Source organism: Kryptolebias marmoratus, linkage group LG12 (assembly GCF_001649575.2).
Source record: "Kryptolebias marmoratus isolate JLee-2015 linkage group LG12, ASM164957v2, whole genome shotgun sequence".
Classification (NCBI taxonomy): domain Eukaryota; kingdom Metazoa; phylum Chordata; class Actinopteri; order Cyprinodontiformes; family Rivulidae; genus Kryptolebias; species Kryptolebias marmoratus.
This window is the reverse complement of record NC_051441.1, coordinates 17,419,249-17,440,183: the sequence shown is the minus strand read 5'-3', so window position 1 is coordinate 17,440,183 and position 20,935 is coordinate 17,419,249. Positions and strand designations below refer to the sequence as shown.

Below are 20,935 nucleotides of genomic sequence, written 5' to 3'. Positions count from 1 at the left end.
CCCCCCCCCCCCCCCCCCCCCCCCCGAGTAATTTTCTCCCTTCGTAAAGAACTTCCCAGGATTGGTCGTCAGAAATAACTTCCTGCCAAATATCTTGGCCGGCCGATCGCCGAGAGCCCCGGCAATTAGCCCAAGCGATGACAAGCGACACGCATTTCTCAGAGGGCGTGGACTATAAATAATCACACAGGACCCCCACCCCCCCCCAACGCCAGCTGCGGCGTGAGAACAGGTTTATGTAGCCGAAAGCACGACGGAGCAGCAACATGTGTCGGGCGTCGTGTAAGCCTCATTGAAGAAAATCGAGAAACGGCAGCGGCGATGAGATCATTAATGTTGCGTCTCGCTGTGGTCTCGCCTTGAGTCGTTCCAGCTGCGGCTCGAAGTGTCGGCGAGCAGATGTTACAACTTCAACACGATCAAACGCTTTGCAGAAGCTAAGCCCCTCTCCTCCACCCGCACCTACACTCCCTGCTTTTCTGGCACATTTTATGAGAGAATCCAAAAAATGTTTTGGACTCCTTGTTTCTGCCCTCACTTTACAGGGGAATACGTTCAAACATAATCACACTCGAAACGCTTTAAAGTTTGTGTCAGGGCTTTTAAAAAGCGTCGTCTCGTTTCTACACAGCTCGCAACACTGTTCCTCAGAGTAATGGGGGGGGGAATGTTTCCATGTGCCTGACTCACTGGCCGTAACTCTGAACTCCAGACACCCAGGTGGTTAGTGAGCTTCCTCATCAATCCATATTTCGCACAGGAGGGAGTGAGTGGCTCTGCTTCATCTCCTCAGCAACCACCTCCACAGAGTTATACAGTCGACCGGCAGGATCCGGCTCTTTGCTGCAGGCGAGCTGGTGCTGATGGAGGAACGATGACTAAACGTCTCCAACTGAAGAAGAAAGAAAACATTAACTTTTCTTTGGCTAAACCCTGTTGTTCCTACGGTGAATGTCCTATAAGTTGCAAGCAGAGCTTCAAATTGAAATCAGAAGGTTGCTTCCTACACTGTTGCTGTAAACACGGAAGACGAATAGAAATACGGAAACCGTAATTGGTCCTGGATAATTGCTGGATTATTGCTCGCCGCCGAAGGCAAAAGGGCAATATTGTTTTTGCCCGTGTCTGTTATGTTAGCGAAGTTTCCCATGAGCCAGCGAACAGATTTTAATGATACCCATCTACAGCTGGGTTCAAGATGGCCACCACAGCTAACTGACGTTGGAAAACAGAAAAATGGCTCGTGAAATCTGGTGTGGTCGCAGCTGAGAGTCCTTCACAAGCTGCATTCTGAGCGCGCAAAACCTGTTTTTAAAGCTTTGGAAGTATTGGAGTCAACTCTGCCTGTTAGCGAAATATCTCATGAACCACAGGATTTTTTAAAATGAAACTTTCAGAAAGGCTTTACAACTTATTATGTTTTTGGAGTGAAACCAATTCAAGGTGGCTGCCACAGTCAGCGGACTTTAGCAAACTCAAAAAATGGCCGATATCTGCAGATACTGAGCTGAAGTTTGGTGTGGTAGTAGCTGAGTATCGTCCCAGACACGTACTCCGAGCGCTATCCAATGTGTGGCTGAAAACTTTGCCTTTCGCCTCATAATTCAACGTGTCTGCTGTAACGTACAGCCAGCTCCGTGTTGTTTGAACGATGGTCCTTTTTTTAGCACAGTTTTAAACAGGAAAACTTTGCAGAAGAATGTTAACAACCCACCATAGCTGTGTTTTATTACGTGTCAGATTTGTGTTTGAGTTTAACGCCTGACTTTTCTTTCTTTTCTAGTCCTGTGTGCCAAAAACCTGGCGAAGAAGGACTTCTTTCGTAAGTACCTGCCCGTCGTAGCCGTCTGTTACTTAATTTAAACTCTGTTGAAACGTATTCTTTTAGATTTGTGTGCGTACGTCAGCAGATGCTTTTTCCACATATGTTCAAGAGTGGAAGAAATCTCCATGTTATCCCATTATTAAATTTTTAAAAATGCCTGTTTTAAGCAGAGAAATTGACTCTTTTTATTTTAAAGTGTGACTACGATACTGCCATCACATCCCAATAGACTGCATCTATTGTCAGTTTCAGCAGCTTTCTTGCGCCGCAGCTGACTACCGTCCTAACTTATTTAAGGTGTTGGGAGTGTTTTGGTTTGTTTGGGGCAGGCTGTCATGGTGAAGGAGCACGTAAAGGTCCTCCGCTCACTCGGGTGGTTTCTGTGGTGCCCATTCCTGCCATTCCTGCCGCTCAGGAGCAGAGCAAACATTCGCTGTGGGAGTTGGTGGGGCGCAGTAATGACAATGTAGATAAAACTCTGTTTCCTTATGTGTGGACTCAGTATAGTGGTGTGATAATGCCACTTAATGCTTACTTTTACTTAGGTTTTAGTCAACAAGTCAAAGCTTCGTCAGCATTCGTGTTTCCTGTCAGGTGACACAGATGTTTAGGATTTTGTGTGAAAAATGAAATCAGGTTTCAAAGAAAGTTTATGAGCAATCGCGACTTACCGGTTGTAGATATCTTTTCGAACAACCTCAGTTTGGAGAAATAGTTTACTTCTGTCCAGCCTGACGAGCTAATGGCTAGTCCGAGCAAGGCCCAGATTTAAGGTGGATCGCTGGTAATCCTAAAGCAACTCCTCCAGTCTCAAAATTATACACTAGTTTGTGTTAGCGCTGTCTTTCCAAGCTTTACATTGATCCCAATTGATATGTGGTTGTTCCAGCAGAAATAATATGAAACTCCTGCTCTGCTGAAAGGACGCCATCAGAAGTGCTACAGCTAGCTGCCGTTACCGCTATTCGTGCTCGCAAATAAGCACAGCCTTGCAGCTCGAGCTGCCTGTTAGCTCATAAATCTGTTTCTCCAAACGGAGGCTGTTCAAAGAGCTACCTTCAACAAAAACTGTATTTTCCGGACTATAAGGTCCACTTAAAAGCCTTCAATTTTCTCAAAAAACGACAGTGCGCCTTATAATCCGGAGCACCTTATATATGTAAGAAGTCGTAATGTTTTAGTACCACTGTGGTAAACTACAAAGCTGCACCGCTCGCTTCATTAGGCCCCCACATACTCAGGCGTACTGTGCCTACTCCTTGAGCTGCGCGGACTCCAGGCAGACGTACAGACTGTCTAAAATTCTCCCGTGGCAAATCTCAGTTGTGGCGTCTCCGGACGAGGAGGAGGAGATCACTTGCCTCTTAGCTTTAAAAAAAACAAAAGAAAAGAAGGAGCCTTTAGTCCTGTTTCTTCACTACCGGGGCAGCCACCGCACACCTGCCAGCGCTGCACAGAGAGCGGCGGTCACGCAGTGCCCTGGCAACGATTCTCACCTGAGACGTTTGTGTCGCACACAAAACAGTCCGACGTGCAGCAGTTTCTTGTGCGACACCGAGTATGCGTATGCGGTCATAAAAATCGGTCTTTGCGCGGGCACCCGCCTCGAGTCCGTGCGGACCTCCTCGGGGTGAAGTACGCCGGAGTATGTGGGGGCCTTTACGTCGGTGCAGTATTCTCTGAAAAGACGGGATTGTTTTGTTTCGCTTAATGTGCCTTATAGTCCGCTGAGCCTTATATATGACAAAAGTTAAAAAATGGAGCATTTATTGACAGTGCGCCTTATAATCCAGTGTGTCCTATAGTGCGGAAAATCCGGTAAAACATACAAAACAGCTGAACTATTTCTCTAATGTGTTGATTAGGTATTAACAGATTTCTGACCATAATAAAGTGTGTGTGTGTCCCCGAGATGACACTGCATGAAGTGAAGCTCATTCTTCACGACGCCAGCGCGGTGACGTTCTGCTCTCGTCTCGCAGGCCTCCCTGATCCCTTCGCCAAGGTGGTTGTGGACGGTTCGGGCCAATGCCACTCGACCGACACTGTGAGGAACACGCTCGACCCCAAGTGGAACCAGCACTACGATCTGTGAGTTCCTCCCATCTGCTGTCACAGATATGCAGGTTTTCCTGCTGTGCGCCTCACGTTTTGTGCGTCTGTCTTTATTTAACCTCGATGTGTGTCGGGCTTTGAGACGAGCGGGGATTTAAACGGGAACAGATGAAACGAGTTCTTGCATCTGGGCCTCTCAGTATCGAGGATACGTTCCAGTGACATAACGGCTCGGGCTAAAAATGTCCTTTGGAGCGGCGTTTGAAGAATTAGGGAGGCTGGCGTCTGCGCCGAGTATTTTCTTCCACTGACTGGAACACGTGCTTGTCTTGTTGTGTCCCGATCGCCTTGTTGTTGTTGTTTTTTTTTTCTCCTCAAAGATGGTGCGTCCTGAGAAAGCGACCTGGAAAAAAACGGGGAGCGCGTGAGTGAAAATGTGAGAGTGAAAGTTTCCAGCGTTCTCCCGGTGTTTATCCAAACCGTCCTCCGCGGCCAACGACGGGGAGGAAGCACGTGTCTCCGTTTGTTTGGTTGCCGTGGATACCAGACCCCCCCCCCCTTTCCCTCTTGCTTGCTCTCTCGGCGCAGCCGTTAAATTCGCCGCTCGTGTCACATTTGACAGGAAGAAGGGGAAGAAGAAAGAAGTCACGCGTGTGCGAGCGTGCACACCTTGGGGATGAGGAGAACGGCTCAGTGGAACGTCTCCGCTCTAATTCGTCTCAAGCGTCTGCAAACGCAGTCGACTGGAATTTATGTGAAAGTGACTTTTCTTTGCCAGTGATGCGTTCGCCATCATTTACTGGCTGTCAGTGTTTACTCCTGTGGCGAACAGAAGGAATCTCAGGACAGAGGTATTAATTGTCTGAGAGCTGCCTCACACTCATACCAACTCGTCTCGGTGCTCAGATTTGAGCCGAGTGTATGTTGGAGCTGTGTGTCTCTCCCCCCCTCCCCCTCCTCATTTGTTGTGTGTCCTCCTGTCGGGGTGTAGAATGTGTGTGTGAGTCCAGGGATCTGGTCTCTCTGGTGCGCCACAGGCACGAAACGGTTCCGTGAGCCGTGACCCTTCGGCATTGTTGCAGGATGTTGCAGGATGTGGCCGGCGCGCCAAGGACAGTAGACTCAGTCCATCTGGCTGCCTGCCTCTCACACTCATTCCTCCCGCGCCGAATTTATAAAACGGACCTCTCAGAACCACAGGATGTGGTCGGAATTAACCGAATCTAAACATATTCTCCATTTGTCGGTGTGTGAAAGACAAGGACGCAGCAGGTACTTTTACTCCCCTGTGAGTGTGCGATTAATAAGATTAGATTAATCAAGATTGTTTTAGATGCAATCCTTTTTATTGTTAAAGTACCCAGTTCAGTTTAATAATTAGCTACACTAACTCATCAGGTGGTAACATCTAATATAAGATATTAATACAAACCCAGAACAAATGTCATCCTAAAGATTCAAATTTGATGTTTATTTAAAGCAGTAAATCAGATTTTTCTGAAGTGGAGAATGTTGTACCCAATTTCAGCTAATTAATGAATTAGTTAATCATTCTTTATGACTAATTTCTTTCCAAACAATCCAAATAAGTGTTTTATTTCAGATTATTTTGTTTGGCACTTAAGGTAGGTTTAAAGAGCCAATTTCGTTTTTCTGTATTCTATATGAATTAATGGGATTTAAATGATATTTATTTAGTTATTAACATTATCTACACAAATAAATGTGCTTAAATTAGACCGGTAAAATTGATGTGATACGCTCAACAAAGCCTAACATATCGTCATCTTCTTAAAATAATTGCCTAAGTCATTTTTTTTCAAATTTTTTTTTTTTTGCCTAAATCATCTCAACAATCATCTGTTTTTTTGTGTTTCCTGAAAAATTGCAAAAAATGACGTAGGCAATTATTTTAAGAAGGTGACGATATGAAAACATGCAGGTGTTGGTTTTTTTTTTTTTTTGTAAGAGCAGATAGAAGCTGTATCACGTGACACTTCCTGCAGGAATATCTTACAGGTAATCTTTGCAAATCATGAAATAAAACATAAAAACATTATCCTGAACGGTATCAGTATAAAGACATCCTTTGGTCTGTCTTTGGTGTTAATAGGTATTTGAAAACTTATTGTAAACACCAGGGAGCCCACCTATCCCAGCCGTCCCTGGGTAGGACACTCGTTATCCACAACCTTTTGTTTTACAGAAGATCTGAACTATCCCCCTGTAGATTGTGTGTGAACTCATTAAACTGCTGCAAACAACGCAGCTTTTACAAATCAAATATCTGCAAAGTTATGTGTTTTTATATATGGAACCGTTTTTTTATTCCAGATGTTATGTGGCGTGCTGCTGAATATGAACACTTAATCTTTTTCCATGGGTGTGTTGGACTTCACAGAAAACTGGTCCACCAAGTGTTTTTTATTTTTTGGTCCGATATGATTTTACAGATGTTAGGTCAGAGTGAAAACGAGCTAATCTGTGAGAAATATAAATCTTCTTTCTCTTTGCTTTGCTGCACAAAACGCAGCAGTTTTTTTTTTTGCGCTTTAAAGAATAAAACTGCAGCAAAGCAGATAAACTGTTATTTTTTATTTACTTTTTTCATGTTTTTTGCAACCGGCTCGAGTCTGTTATCACCTCAGCTTCACCTCGTATTGCTGCTTGGTTTTAACATCGCTAAAGAATAAAAAGTTGAGTAATTTCGGCACTTATTAGTAACTGTAATCGCCTCAGAATCCGTTCCAACCTGTTCTTTTCCCCTGCTGTTTATCCTACCACATTGTGAACGGGTGCTACTGCAGATCCAGTAGATTTATTTTAGTGTAGCTGCTTGTTGATGCACGCAAGGATTAAAGATTGGTTTCACTGGGAGAGAAATAAGAAAGAAAGTGGCTTTTTAATGTTGCTGTTGACAGCTACTGACAGAAGAAACTTACCTAAAAGTAAAACAGCGTATTCAGAAAGTGCCTGTCTTTTTTTTTAAACGTGCTGTTTTTTTATTACAGTTTTCCCACCGTCTTCTTTACTCTGTGTGTGTATTAAAAGCCTTACCCAGACTAATGAATTTTATTAGACGGCGAGTGATCCAAATGGCTGGATTTTGGTTATTAGCGCGTCCCTCCCGTCATGTCTGTCTGACAGAGCAGCTCGCTCACATCGCAGCCCAGACAGGCATTTGGCATCGACTCAAAATGTCCAGACGTCTTACTCACAGCCCCATTGTTTCATATCCCTTTTTGCTCGAGCTGCACGATAATTACAGCACGGCGTGGTTCTGTAAACCGTTCGGATTGATGAGTCTGAGGCTGAAGGAGGGGAGCGCACCCGAGCAGATGTGCTGTAACAAGTTCAGATGCTGATTTTTTTTTTTTATTATTATTGTCACTCCTCAACCTGACACATGAGGGAAAATGCAGGAGAGCAGCAGTGAAACCCAGCAGGACACAGATGATGACTTGTGGCTCATGTTTTGTACTTACATATCAGGCAGACCAGTTGATGCTTGAAAGGGATTTTCCAGCCACTGTAAAACATGACATTTGAATTAATATCTTACCTGTTAGACACGAATATTAACAGTCGTCATAAAGTTTGCAGCCTTTATTTTTATTATGGTACTTTGCATAAATGGCACCAATTCTGCAAAAAAGTTTAAATAAAATTTAAATAAAAACAGAATGCAATAATTTGCTAATCTTATAAAACCGTTTTTATTCACGATGGATCATAATAAACATACCGAATGTTTTAAACTAAGAAATTGTACCATTTTTTTAGAGAAAACAAAATGGCAATTTGGAATTTTGTGGCAACAACATCTCAACAAAGTTGGGCCAGGGGCAACAAAAGGCTGTAAAAGCAGCAGGTCAGTGAGAGGACTGGGTATAAAAAGAGCATTTTAGAGAAGCTGAATCTGCTAGAAGTAAAGATGGGCAGAGGTTCTGCATCTAAAAAGAGTGGAACAATTTCAGGATAATGTTCCTTAACGGAAAACTGGGAAGACTTTGATTATCCCATCATCTATGGTTCATAAAGTCATCAAAATATTCCAGGAATCAGGAAAAATCTTTGCTTGAAGGTCAAGACTGACAGTCAGTATTAAATGTCTGTGATCTCGGGGCCCTCAGGGGCCCCTGCAGTAAAACCAGGTTCTGGTTCTGTTCTGTTCATCACTGCATGGACTCAGGAACACTTCCACACATCACTGTCTGTAAACACAGTTCACTGGACCATCCGCTGATGCTGCTTAAAGCTCTATCAGGCAGAGAAGAAGACAGATGTGAGACTGAAAATTATTTTTTGAAACTACAGAGACTACATCCTTCAAACTAAAGAGGAGAGCGACCATCAGGCCTGTTATCATCACAGTTCAAAAGCCTGCCTCTCTGATGATATGGGGGTGCATTAGTGCCTCTGGTGTGGGTAACTAGCACATCAGGAAAGGCACCATCAATGCAGAAAAGGAGGCTGGTGCCTGATATCACTGCTCTTCCCTTAAACACAGTCAGTTAATGTTAATGTCAATGGTGAAACCAAAAAAGGGGGCCGTAAAATTTGCACAGCTGGTTTTAGATTCATTTAAAAAGGGTAAATAATTATCTGAAAGCGAAACGGGAGCGTTTTGTTGCTGTATTGTCACGCTGCAGCTCTGCGTTATCTTTCTTCCTCCAGTCCTGTCCTGCTTTTCCTGAGGAGCACTGCTGCCATGTTATAAATCAAAGGTTCGCACTTCGCTCGTGATGCTCTGTCACAACCTGAGATGCTCAGGGTCACACACACACACACACACACACACACACACGCAGACTGGCTGGAAAATCCCTCTGAGCTGCCCAACCTTCCTCTTCCGTTCAGTCTCTGTGTCCCTGGTGGTTTTTTTAACAACGCATCCTTGACCTGAAACCTCTGTTTGCAGTCTGTGTGTGTGTGTGTGTGTGTGCCTCCTCTTCCTCACAGTGATGAGGTCATCCTGAGTGAAACTTATTGAACACCTCACCAGGAGATTAGCTGGTGATCTGTTTGCTTTTATCCTAATGATCTGTATGAGCGATGAATAAACATTTCTTTTTCCCCCCTCAGATACATTGGAAAATCCGACTCAATCACTATTAGCGTGTGGAACCACAAGAAGATCCATAAGAAACAAGGAGCTGGGTTCCTGGGCTGCGTTCGCCTTCTGTCCAACGCCATCAATCGCCTTAAAGACACAGGCTGTAAGTGGGGTTTTTTTTACGCCGTCTGAGAAGAGCTCATGGGGATGATGTTGTTTTGAAGTCTCTGCTTTTGTTGTCCTGTCTGCTCTCCAGTGGAGATGCCTCTGAATCCCTTCAGGACTTTTATTTCTGTAGACTTCTGGAAAATATGTCTGTGGATAGTTTCATACAGAGCTGAAAGAGTTAAATACCACCCTATCAGTGATGATGATTATGATGACAGCTGCAGGTCATACATGAGCCACGGTTCAGAATAATTATATATTACTAGTTAAATGTATCTAAATCAGCATCTTACTCATCCTTGGTATCAGATCTTAATTTCCTTCTTTTTTTAATCAGATGTTCTTGTTTTATGGTTTACCCAAGTAATTAAATTCTGCTAGAAAATAGAAACAATTCTAATTAATTGAATTTTAAATGATTAGAGAGGGTGTGATTCATGCAGGGAACAAAATGAAGTTCTCGCCGCAGGTCTGCTCTCAGACTTAAAGGCTGAACGAACCGTTTATCACACGAGGTTTCTCTGTGCTTGAACGGTTCTACCTCGATGTTAGTGTCGTGTTGCCGTCAAGCTGAGTTTCATTCATGTCTGTTTTTTTTACTTTGGCAAGGAAAGTAATGAAGTTGATCTTGTTAAGTTTAGGTTTTACTGTTAAAACTTAAAGCAGCTTCGGTTCACAAACAAACAGAACCATTTCTTTTTGGTTGTACGCAGATTTAATAAAAAACTGATTTGCTCATCGCCGGTTGACTTTGTCTAGAAATCAGATCTGGACCTTTTTATAAATAGTTGGAGAACCCCTGGGGTAGGAGACTCCCACATGTAGGTCTGTTGAGGTCGTGCTCCAGGCATGACCGCGCCTCGCCGGTGAACGTGAGTCCGCTGCCGCCACGCTCCACTCAGGACCCCGAAATGCTGCCACCATGACAGGACATCACCACAACCTCACTACGGACGTTTTGAGCGTGCTCCAACCCTTCCACGACTCAGTACGCTGTTGTAGACCTCTCCAAGATCCTGCAAATACATTTTTTTATACCTGTCGAAGAGGGGTTGTCGTCTAGTGTGAAAGTCGATGCCACCCAAGTCCAGAAGATGCAGTCTGCGGTGGAAAATGAAGCAGGAATGATGTGTAAGAACTGCGCCGGCTCCGTACCACGTGGTGGAAACACGCCGTTCATGTCCTGCCCCGCTCGCTGCGTCTGACAGAGGCCAGACCGGAGTGTGAGAGGGGGTCAGCAGTCTGGCCTCTGCCAGAACAGGAAAAGACATTCGACTTCACCCTGCAATTACAGGGAAAAATGTCTTGTGTCAAAAGCTAGCTGCAAAAAAAAAAAAAAAAAGAGATGGAGGCTGTTGCAAATGTCTCTTTATATTTATATATATATATATATTTAAGCTGTGCCCAGTCGTTTTAGCAACAACACAGCAGTCTGGAGTTGTTTTTGTTCATGGTGAGCTGGTACCTGCTCTGTCAACCCGCGGCCATTTTTGGCCGATCCGGGAACGAATCCCATGACTTTTCCTAGAAGCACTGCTGTTTTCCTGAAGCGACACAGGAAACCTGAAGCTTGTGCAACAGCTGTGAGTGGTTTGCTTTTGCATTTCCTTTCCTTTTCTCCGGGTCTCTGCTCCTCGCCCTCTTGGTTTCCCCTCCCGTCTCCGCCGTGTGTGTGTGTGTGTGTGCGCACACACACACATAAACAAAATACCAACGTGACTAATCTCTATCTCCATCTGCCTATCTGGACAAGTGGTCATTTTAAACAGACACATAATTGTACAGCTGTTTAAGTGTAAAAGTAGATTAGTAGTTCTCCCTCTGTTGTGGTCTTTGTCATTTTTCTTTTTTTTTCTGTATTTACAGCATATTGTCCCCCTCTCCACCATCGTTGGAAAGGGCATCAGCTACAACATTTGTGTATAATTGCAGAGTGTCTTTGCTCGACTACAGTGTTTATGTATAATTGCAGAGAGTTATTGTTTCTTGTTTTGGTCTATATGACTTGGCAAGTATGTCCTTTAACTAAACATGCACTTTTCAACTGTGTGCGCGTTTTCTGTTTTTTCTGCGACCGCTGACCTCCGGCCAGCCTTGTAACGCGTTGACCGTTGTCTGTTTTGGTCCCTGTTTAGTCTAGACAGACATCCTGCGCTGTTTTGCATGACACCCAGACAACAGAGAGCAGATAGTGGCGTTTCTCATGTCTGCAGGCAGCTTGGACATATTTTGCTTGTTTTTGGTGGGGTTTTTTTTTTTTCTTTCCCTCCCGATTTCTTTTCTTTCTCCCTCGCTCTGAAATTCCTCAGCCTTGAAGAAGTTAAGACAAAAAGTTTCCAGACTTTGGCAGGGGGCTCGTGTCCACGCTAAGTCTGAGCCGGAATAGTGCAAGCTTTGTGCTGAGATTTGTCAAATGTTTGACCCCCCCCCTCCATTTGAACTGAAGCCCGCTCTGTGCTGATGCTCGGTGAGGTTTTTACGGCCCGTGGCTGTTCCACAGAGAGGACCATCTGTTCCAGGGCACAGCCAACTGTGCTCTGCAGACTGAAGAATGGGAGACGGGTAATGAGTGATGTAAATGATACAGAGCAATGGGACTTATTCAAGAAGCCAGAAACACGTTATTTTACAGGCATCTTTCTCACATGAATTCTGCCTTCTCTTGTCCTCTTCCTTCCACTCTTTGCTGCTTCGTTTTTCTTGCTCCTTTTGCTTTTGCACTAATTACACCCCTTGTTTTTGCTCCTTTTTTTTTTTACAGACCAGAGACTAGACTTGAACAAGCTGAGCCCCAACGACAGCGACACGGTCAGGGGGCAGATAGTTGGTGAGTACTTATCTGTAATTCTTCTCACCAAAGAGCTGGATCTGATCTTCTATTTCCTTCCTTTTTTACGTTTTGATGCAGATTAGATGCACATTAAATGTATCCAGACAGTAAAAACAAAGCACATTCTCACTTAAATCTACAATTTTTCATATCACTACATAGTAATAGTAAGTTTGGTACTTACCACATCTGAAAACTAGATACATGTACCTTTAAATGAACCAGAAGCTGTGTGCCCACGCAACTCCAAGGATGAAAGACACCAGCAACGACCGCAGAGAAACAACTGCTGCTGCCTGTCGGTCGGGGAAGGGTTTTAAGTTCGCTTCCAAACAATTCGGAGTCCATTGTTCTACAGAGAGAGAAAGATTATTCAAAAGCGGAGAACATTTAGGACGGCTCCCAGTCTTCTCGGTGAAGGATGTTCCAGAGAACTCGCGCCAAGGTCAGAACGCGCAGTAATCAAAGAAAGGGCAAGAGACAAACCCAGGACCTCCATCTCAGGGATTACACTGTTTTTATTCTCACTCGTACACTCGTTAGGATGTCGCAGTGCCCGAGAAAGCTTCCACACGCCGCAGGGGCCGGGGATCAACCCACCGATCCTCATTTGAGGAAGCAACATCCCTGCCGCTGGGCCAAAGCCTGGGGTGCTGGTAAAGGTTTGTCAGGAGAAGGTTTTCGGTCTAAAATGGCTCCTTAGGTTTGCAAAGCTGCGTCGAAACAAACTGTAAGACTTCCTGATCGTTTAATTGTGAAGCAGCAAGTCCATGTTTTACTAAACGCAGCATGCCAAATGTCCAGCATAGTGGTGGAGGGGGGGGGGATCAAATGAGCTCGTCTTTTTTTAAAAACACAAGACTTTGACGCCCGAGGCATCATAAAGCTCCCTCTCTGAGCTCAGACCGTGAGTCACCAGGATAGTGCACCTCGCACCAATCCTCCCCGTGACGTTTATTGTCAAAGAATCGTTGAAACCTCAGAGCAGGATCTCTCACTTTATGATGGGAAGCAGTAAGGGACACATAAAGGCACATGAGGTGGGTAACCAGGTCCAGATTAGAGTCAGGAAGTCGACCGGCATCGAAAAGGCGAAAAAGAGAGAGGTCGCACGGACAACAGGAGGCCTGAGATGAGTGACAGACAGGCAGGCGAGCTTGGCTTCCTGACAGTTTGTGCAACCTGTTGTTGAGCATGAGACAATTATCTCGCCCACTTTAGGAGAAAATTTCCCACTTCTCACAGAAACTACTTCATATCATGATAAACTAACACAAGAAACTTGTGGTGACCAAATCTGGTTCTGGAGGGCAACTATCCTGCACGTTTCAGGTTGGGTTTTTTTTTCCTTTGACACACCTGATTTGTATCAATGAGTGCTTAACAGGCTTCTGCAGGGCTTGAAGAGCAGAGAAACACCTAAAACATGCAGGATAGTGGCCCTCCAGGACCTGGATTGGACACCACTGGTCTACAACATGAGGGATAAAAATGGATCACCTGGTTCTCTGTCAAGTGATTGCAGCGTGAGGTGGTTCTGCTAGGTTTTATAATAAATCAGAAAGTAAAGTTTCACTTGTTCACATTGTATGTTAGCTTGTTTTTTAATAAATAAATAATAACATGCCATGTTTCATGTTAACACTTTATAAGGACCAGATGGGTTTTATTACATCTTGACATGTGAAATCTTAAAATTTTTAAAAAAGTTGTATATTTTTTTTATTCGCCTTGACAGTAAATGTGTAAAGTAGTATGTTTAAAAAAAAAACATTTTTCCTGCAGACATGAAAATATAAATACTATATAAAATGTAGCTTTATACGCCCAAACTGTGCCTTTGATCAAATTTAACCCTTTGCCTGTTCCTCGTAAATATATATAGCTTCGCTTCGTGTTTTGATCAAATCTCTGCGGCGTGGCTGTGATCTGCTGTCTAGTAACACTAGCATGTGCATCTGTCTGCCATGTGTTCCTGAAGTGAGCCTGCAGTCGAGGGACCGGATCGGCACAGGAGGTCCTGTGGTGGACTGCAGTCGGCTGTTTGACAACGATCTTCCAGATGGGTGAGCTGGACAAAAACCTCTCCATTTTTTTTCGTGTCCGATCAGCTGTTGCAAATCGTAAACAACACATGCTCTCTTTGAGCACAAGAGAGGACATAACGGTACAGAAATTGCATCGGAATGCGACTTTAGCACGTGGTGAATTAGAGCGGCGAGCCGGGTTAGCCGTGTCCGCTCACCGCTGCGTCCGTGTGTGTTTCTGCCGCCAGCTGGGAGGAGAGGAGGACCGCGTCGGGACGGATCCAGTACTTGAACCACATCACACGCACCACGCAGTGGGAGAGGCCGACCAGGTGAGTGCACTCTGCAGCCCACAGAAACTTCAACCCAGACCTCTTTCATCAAACAGCAGGGAGGGGAGGGGAGGGGGTCCACGGAAGACCTCATCTTTGACCTCAGCGCTCTTAAACTGGAACGCCCCGACGAACACTGAAGTGGGCTCCTTTTAAAAAAAAAAGAAAAAAAGGTGTCAGACAGATTGCTCCAGACAGCGAGGTTTAATGATGTGGAAGAGCCAAGAAAATCACAGCGCTGACAGGAAGGGACGTACAGGCATCTGGGTTTAATATTCACTTGTCCTGAGAAACATTTTAGAGTATGTTTTACCTTCTATTTCCCGAGTTTAACCTTCCCTAACTCTACATTCTTTACACTTTTTGTCTGAATGTAAAATACTTCACTCCTCTACCAGTTTTTTAATGTGTAGTACTCTGTAAGTACACATTATTCCTTATAGAACCCATTTCTCCCTCTCAGGCCTGCATCAGAGTACTCCAGCCCCGGCCGGCCACTCAGCTGCATCGTAGACGAAAACACGCCCATCAGCACGAACGGCGCCACGCCCACCACGGCGTTGCCGCCCAGTGATGGCGACCAGCGGGCACAGGAGCGGCGGGTACGATCGCAGAGGCACCGCAACTACATGAGCAGAACCCACCTGCACATGCACCCGGACCTTCCTGAGGGATACGGTTAGTCTGAAGAAACTTCTCTTTTCGTGGCGATGAGGCAAGTAGTTGAGTTCATCACCACCTGACTCCAGTTTCCCATTTATTACATATTAAAACACACTGACTTAAAAAGACAGGCACCCTAATAGAGTGATGGGAATGAAACGAAGGTGCACGTGGTAATAGCTCAAGTCATATCACCGTCGTATCCTCTCCTGCTGCAAATCGTCCCACAGCTGGTCTAACTGGACCTCAAGATCTGACGTGCGAGCTTATCTCACACATTCAGTCAGCAATAGATGGGTGGGATCTGGCCTGCCATGGGTCCTCTCCCCTCGCCATCACTATAGGCGCAGTAACTGGTGATCAGTGGTAATGCAGACCTGAGATTCTTTGCTGAACACGATACGATGCCCTTCGTCGTGGGTCCATGCCTCCTGGTAACGGCACCACTCCAGATGCTGTAGTCTCTGCTCTGGTGTTAATGGCAGAGAACCTGTATCCTGATGCCAACTATCAGGACACGGCACTGGAAAGAGTCCAACACTAGTGTCTGGAAAGCAGGCACAGATGTCATGGGGCTCTGTCATATTTGGCAAATAACATTGCGACAAGCCTCCCTTGGTATGCTCTGTCTTGGGTGGCTGAATCCTTCATAGCATGTGGGTGCCCTCGTGTAGCCATTAGTTCCAACACCAGGCCAATGTAACATCTGTAACATCATACGAACCCACGATGTGACCCCTATCAAACTCCAGGTGCTGCTGATGTCTCTTTGAGGCGTCCTCTGTGTCTGCCGACTGTCAGATGCTCCAGCAACTACTTGATAACACTGCTGCTCTGCCTGCGATGCCACCACTTCTGCCCTCTGGTGCCCAGTCTAATCATGCAGCTCCTTGTAAATCGATTAATTTACACCTCCATCACTGGTCTGTATGTGGACCAAATTATGTTTATATCAGACCATTTCATCTGATTGTGTAACTTATTATAAGTGAGTGTGTTTAAAACTGATACGGATGTCTTTTTTATCACTTTTAAAATGACCTCCCATGATTTATCGTCATCACTGTGTTAAAACCTTCACCTCCACCCACCTGCCTGCCTAACCCCCGGCCTCAGTAACTCGGCTAATCCGCGTCCTCGTTCAGCCCATTTTAGACGGTCTAATTGAACCGACGGAGGCTGCCACAATCTGGCGGCAGCCATTTACCACCCCTCCCCTGTTCGCTTTCAAACAATCAGAAGCATTCACGGAGCAGCCAGCGCGCACACGCACGAGTTGCAATCTCTCCGCGTATCCCGAGGGAGTTTTGTTTATCTTCACAGTGAATTTGTCTGTGGGATTTAAAAGGCAGAGCCAAGGAGCTGTGCTGCAGCTCTGCCTTCCCTCGCTCACATTAAGAGGCTTTTTGTACTGCTCTCTCTATCTCTCCTGCCATCTTTTCTTCACTTTTAGGTACACTCTTTTTGTAAATTATTAATCAATTATCACGCCAGACTTGTGGCAAAAATAGTCTGCTTGGTCACTTTTCTGTTAAAGTCATCTTGCAACGTTAGACTCAATAATATTGTTGTCTTTCTGTATCTGAAATAATTCAAACTGAATTGTTAATTTTGATATAGTGACATCATTCAAAAGCAGCGTATTGAACACGTCACTGACTAATTTAAATAACTACAACTAAAAAAAAAAACTGGCAAAAAATGTTTTTTAATCACTCCTTTGTTTATTCCACATGACTGTACTCCTCAGTAGCCGCCATGTTTCACAGGGACCCTTATTACTGTTGCACAATATGCCTATGCTTGCTTTACGTACGATGGAGGAATACTGAAGATACCAAGAGGGGTGAAAAACAATAAGAAGGGACCAAAAATGCTAAAAGTCTGTGACATATCAAACAAAAGCAAAGCTGGAGCCCTCCACAGCTCACCACAACAACGACTTTATACAAACAGTAGACAGATGTGTTTCTGATTAAAGCCGCGGTCCCTGTGGACTCAATCAGTCGTTACAATGAGCCTAACGAGCAGACGCAGCTTTCTGAGTCATCGTGTGCGGACCGGTGCAAAGAGTCGGATGAAACAATCCGGCAGCTCCATGCGTGGATTTGCAACAAAAACAAATTGGGAGAGTCATCCTGTCGACTCAAACACGTTTTCATAAAAGGAATCACATCTTGCTGGGCTTCTGTTTCCAGCATAGGGGGACCTAAAGTTTCGCAGCTACGATCAGGAGCTCCTCTGCCTTCAAACAGATACACTGTCAGAGAAATATCTCCAGGGAAACACAGACAAGAAAAGCTTTGGTTTGTCCAAACTAGTCAAAGTCAAAAACCTGTAAGAGGCTGTTTGAAACTTTTTGTTATTTTAGTTCCAAACAGCTTTATCTGAGGGAAGAAAAACTGTTCTGAAAAAGGGGTTTCAAAAATATATATTTGATCTTTTCCAGTGAGTACATGAGAGCGCCCGGTTCTGACAGTGGAAAGGTTGGTCTGTGCAGCTTTTATTGCAGGTGCAGGTCAGGGGTTTCATAAAATGTTTGATTGCTGGAGCCCTGCCGCAAAGATTAATTTTTATTGTTTCCAAAAAAAAAGGATGCTACACTGAGATCAGACGGCTATGTGAACAAGATGAGGAGGAAATGTAACTGGACCCGAAAGGGGCTTCCTGTGTCGCGTATTGTCGCGTATTTTGCGTAATGCTCTTCTCTGAGTAAAGCATTTCTCCCTTTAAATTGATTCTTGGAGCTCCTTTAAAGCGTTTCGTCTGCTTGTAACACCGTGTTGACTGTAATGACGCGTTCATCAGCTGAGTGGAGAGCTTGGAAGTTGATGTGTGAAAGCGGCAAAGACGGGCCAAGGAGGGACGGCAGAGAGCAGCTTTCTGGCAGGCAGCTCCGTGGAAACGTCTACGTCAGGCTGCGATGAATGAGCTTACCAACTGAGAAGTCAGACGTCCAACCCCCCCCCACGTCTCCTCTCGCTTTTCCCTCTTCTCCAGTGTTCCTCGGCCCGTCTCTCGCCTTCCCCCCCGCCTCCTCTGCCTCTTCCCGGCTGCCTTCTGGGATCTTTGCTGACTCGAGCCGTCCTTTCATCTCCATCTGTCAGATCGCTCTCTTACGTGGACAGGAATGTGAAGGCCGAGGCGGGGCGAGGGACCTCTCTTTAATGCTTTTTGTGTCTTCTTGCAGAGCAAAGGACGACACAGCAAGGCCAAGTTTACTTTCTCCATACTCAGACAGGAGTCAGCACGTGGCATGACCCCAGGGTACCCAGGTATACTTTGTACATCACCGGTTCTGTCAGTATTTTATGTAAAGTATGTTCTTTCTGTGCCTAAAGCCACGTAGAAACTGGCTGTCGATTGGATTGTTAGCTCTGTGACGGACTGATGAGCATTTCATCTCTGACCCAACGTCTAGTTTACTAACTCGAGGCTGTAAATCAGCAGTCCTGTTCCTGTTTTAGTTTGCCACGAACCTGCAGCTTGTTAAGAGTCTGACAGGATGTAAGGAAACCCATGTCGCAGCGCTCTGACTGCCGTTTTGTTTGCGACCACCAGGTTCGCTTCGAGACACACGACCAGCAACTCCCAGTTGTTACTACCGGAGAGTTTAGAGCGTTTCCTTGTTTCACAGGAAGTTCACATTCAAGAAATCTAGATGACGGCTCACAAAGTGGTCTGATGACCCCTTCAGTCCTGTCCTGGGTGATCTGATCACAAGCGGGCAGCTTTAAATCCACTGTCAGGCTGAATTTATTTAGCCAATCTGAACGCAAACCATCCTAGCCCACATTTAAGGGCCTCTCACTAACCTGACCTGACTTCTCACAAGCAGCAGAGTCAAAACCTTTTAGGTTTATTCACTCCTCTTGTTTCAAGGAAGAAGAAAACACATTCTGCAAAAAACAAACAATGATAAAATGAGTTATGTGTTGGAAATAAAAACGACAAAATAACAATCAGTGGGAAAAATCTTCATATTTTTTTTCCAAACCAAGGAAAAATAAATCATTAGGTTTAAATCTGTCATTTAGAGCAGGTTCTCTGTTGAATTGTCTCTATGGTGTGGTGTTTGTTTTTAGATCTAAATTGTGCTCACTGTAACGTTTATCAAACCACAAGAATCTATCACAAGTGCCCTATTATTTGTGTATAAAAAGCTGCATTTAAAGCAGCTGATGTTGTGTTGGAAGTTCAGGAATAAAAAGCTTAAAAGTGTCTTTATCAGCGTCGCTGAGCTGAATCTGAGCTCGGTGAAATCACAAATCAGAACTAAAATATTACAAGTTTTGTTAACAACTCCACAATAATTAAGCCTGAGGTGAATCTGAAATGCGTCCATGTCTGAATAAACTCATTTTAGATGTAACGTTATCCTATTTGATGCCCAGCTGACTGTGTGAGGCGGCTAAGTGTTTGTTTCCATACAGAGCGGGTCGCTGAGAGGAGCTTGCCTTCCAGCTGTCCACCTGTGATCAGATCATGACCGTTTTGAGCCTTTTACCACTCTTGGACAAACGTTAAACAGGAAGGTTAGAGGTAGCACAGCGAGCCCGGTGACGTTTCTGAACCTTCTGGTCTCCGTGGAGTTCAGCAGAAGGGGCTGCAGGCAGTAATGCATAATTTACATAGAAGGAAGTGGAAAAATAAAATAAAAAGTTTGTCAGACTTCTCAGAATCTTGCTGTCCAGTTAGTCAGTGTTTTGGAACTAGTTTGATATGTAAACCTTGCCTTTTCCCCCTGTCCCCACCATCTGTTTGCTTCTGCTTTTTCTCCAAAATCCATACATGCTAATGGTTCCCGTGGCCCTCTGTTGTTCCTCAGAGATCTCAGTAATGTGAACTGTGAGGAACTTGGTCCTCTGCCACCAGGATGGGAGATCCGAAACACCGCCACAGGGAGGGTTTACTTCGTCGATCACAACAACCGAACCACGCAGTTCACAGACCCACGCCTCTCAGCAAACCTGCATCTAGTCTTGAAGTAAGAACCAGAAAAAATTCAAACAAGCTCGCTTATGAAATCAGACGGGGGGGAGAAACTCATTCTTGTCTTCATTTTGTGTCTTTAGTCCGAGCTCCAATGGTTCTCGAGGCGGCGGTGAAAGTCAGAATGTCAGGTAAGGTTCAGACGGCTGCGCATCATTCCCACAGTGTGTTACCCTGCCTCCCCCCCGCTTCAGTCTGTGTTTTACACCGTGGTGCTGCGCCAGAGTGTGTTCGCCACCTGTAGAGGTCCAGCACACACACACACACACACACACACACACACACACATCCTTTCTTTCCACACAACAATTCAAAAATTCCTCAGCCCTGCAGAGGTTTTAATCACGGAGGCGTTTTAGCACACAATCCGTCACAAAGCTGTCTTTGGCCAGACATCAAATAGCAGAGGAGAAACCGAGGCTGGTGCGTCTGTGGCTTAGGAGCGTCTTGCGTCCAGGAAACGCAGCATAAATTCTGTGCCCGCATCAGCGAATGAACCTCACGTGCGTCTGCGCGTCCGTAAATGTGTGTAGGTTCACGCTTCCTTGTTTGGCACATGCCGTTGCGCATCAACGCTAAGAATCTCTTTCCCCGTGCAGCTGTTCAAACAGCTCTACCAAACGAATTACCCATAGGTCCTCGCTGCATACAGATAGCGTACGAGTGTCTCTGTCTGACCTCGTTCCTTCTCCCTGCAGAGAGAGACAAAAAGCATATGGTATTAGATATCTTTCTTTTCTTTTCTTTTCTTTCTTTTGTCCTGTTTTGATAGATCAAAGAACATGCTTCAGATTTTCTATTTGTTTTGTTTTTCATACCCACTGCCCTCTGAGAAGTCTCTCGGCGTCTGACATTTGTTTTTAATCTAAGAATCTGTAGGAGCAGATGTGGGAGAATTCCATACAGTTCTGATAACGCAAGTGTTACGGCTGGGAGTCGTTTTTATTGTTAAGGTCGCCCGCTGTTGTTCACGATTTTCGACTCACT

General features: G+C 45.0%; 1 protein-coding gene across 1 annotated transcript in view; it reads left to right on the top strand.

The window, feature by feature from the left end:
- Positions 1-20,935, top strand: part of smurf2 (SMAD specific E3 ubiquitin protein ligase 2) — a 53,467-nt gene that overhangs the window by 17,311 nt on the left and 15,221 nt on the right. Inside the window, exons 2-11 of the mRNA XM_017416600.3 lie at positions 1,784-1,822; positions 3,808-3,916; positions 8,966-9,099; positions 11,866-11,931; positions 13,916-14,000; positions 14,210-14,293; positions 14,757-14,971; positions 18,147-18,231; positions 19,785-19,943; positions 20,032-20,079. Of these exons, the coding sequence (XP_017272089.1) occupies positions 1,784-1,822; positions 3,808-3,916; positions 8,966-9,099; positions 11,866-11,931; positions 13,916-14,000; positions 14,210-14,293; positions 14,757-14,971; positions 18,147-18,231; positions 19,785-19,943; positions 20,032-20,079 (1,024 nt within the window). The remainder of the gene's footprint in view (positions 1-1,783; positions 1,823-3,807; positions 3,917-8,965; positions 9,100-11,865; positions 11,932-13,915; positions 14,001-14,209; positions 14,294-14,756; positions 14,972-18,146; positions 18,232-19,784; positions 19,944-20,031; positions 20,080-20,935) is intronic.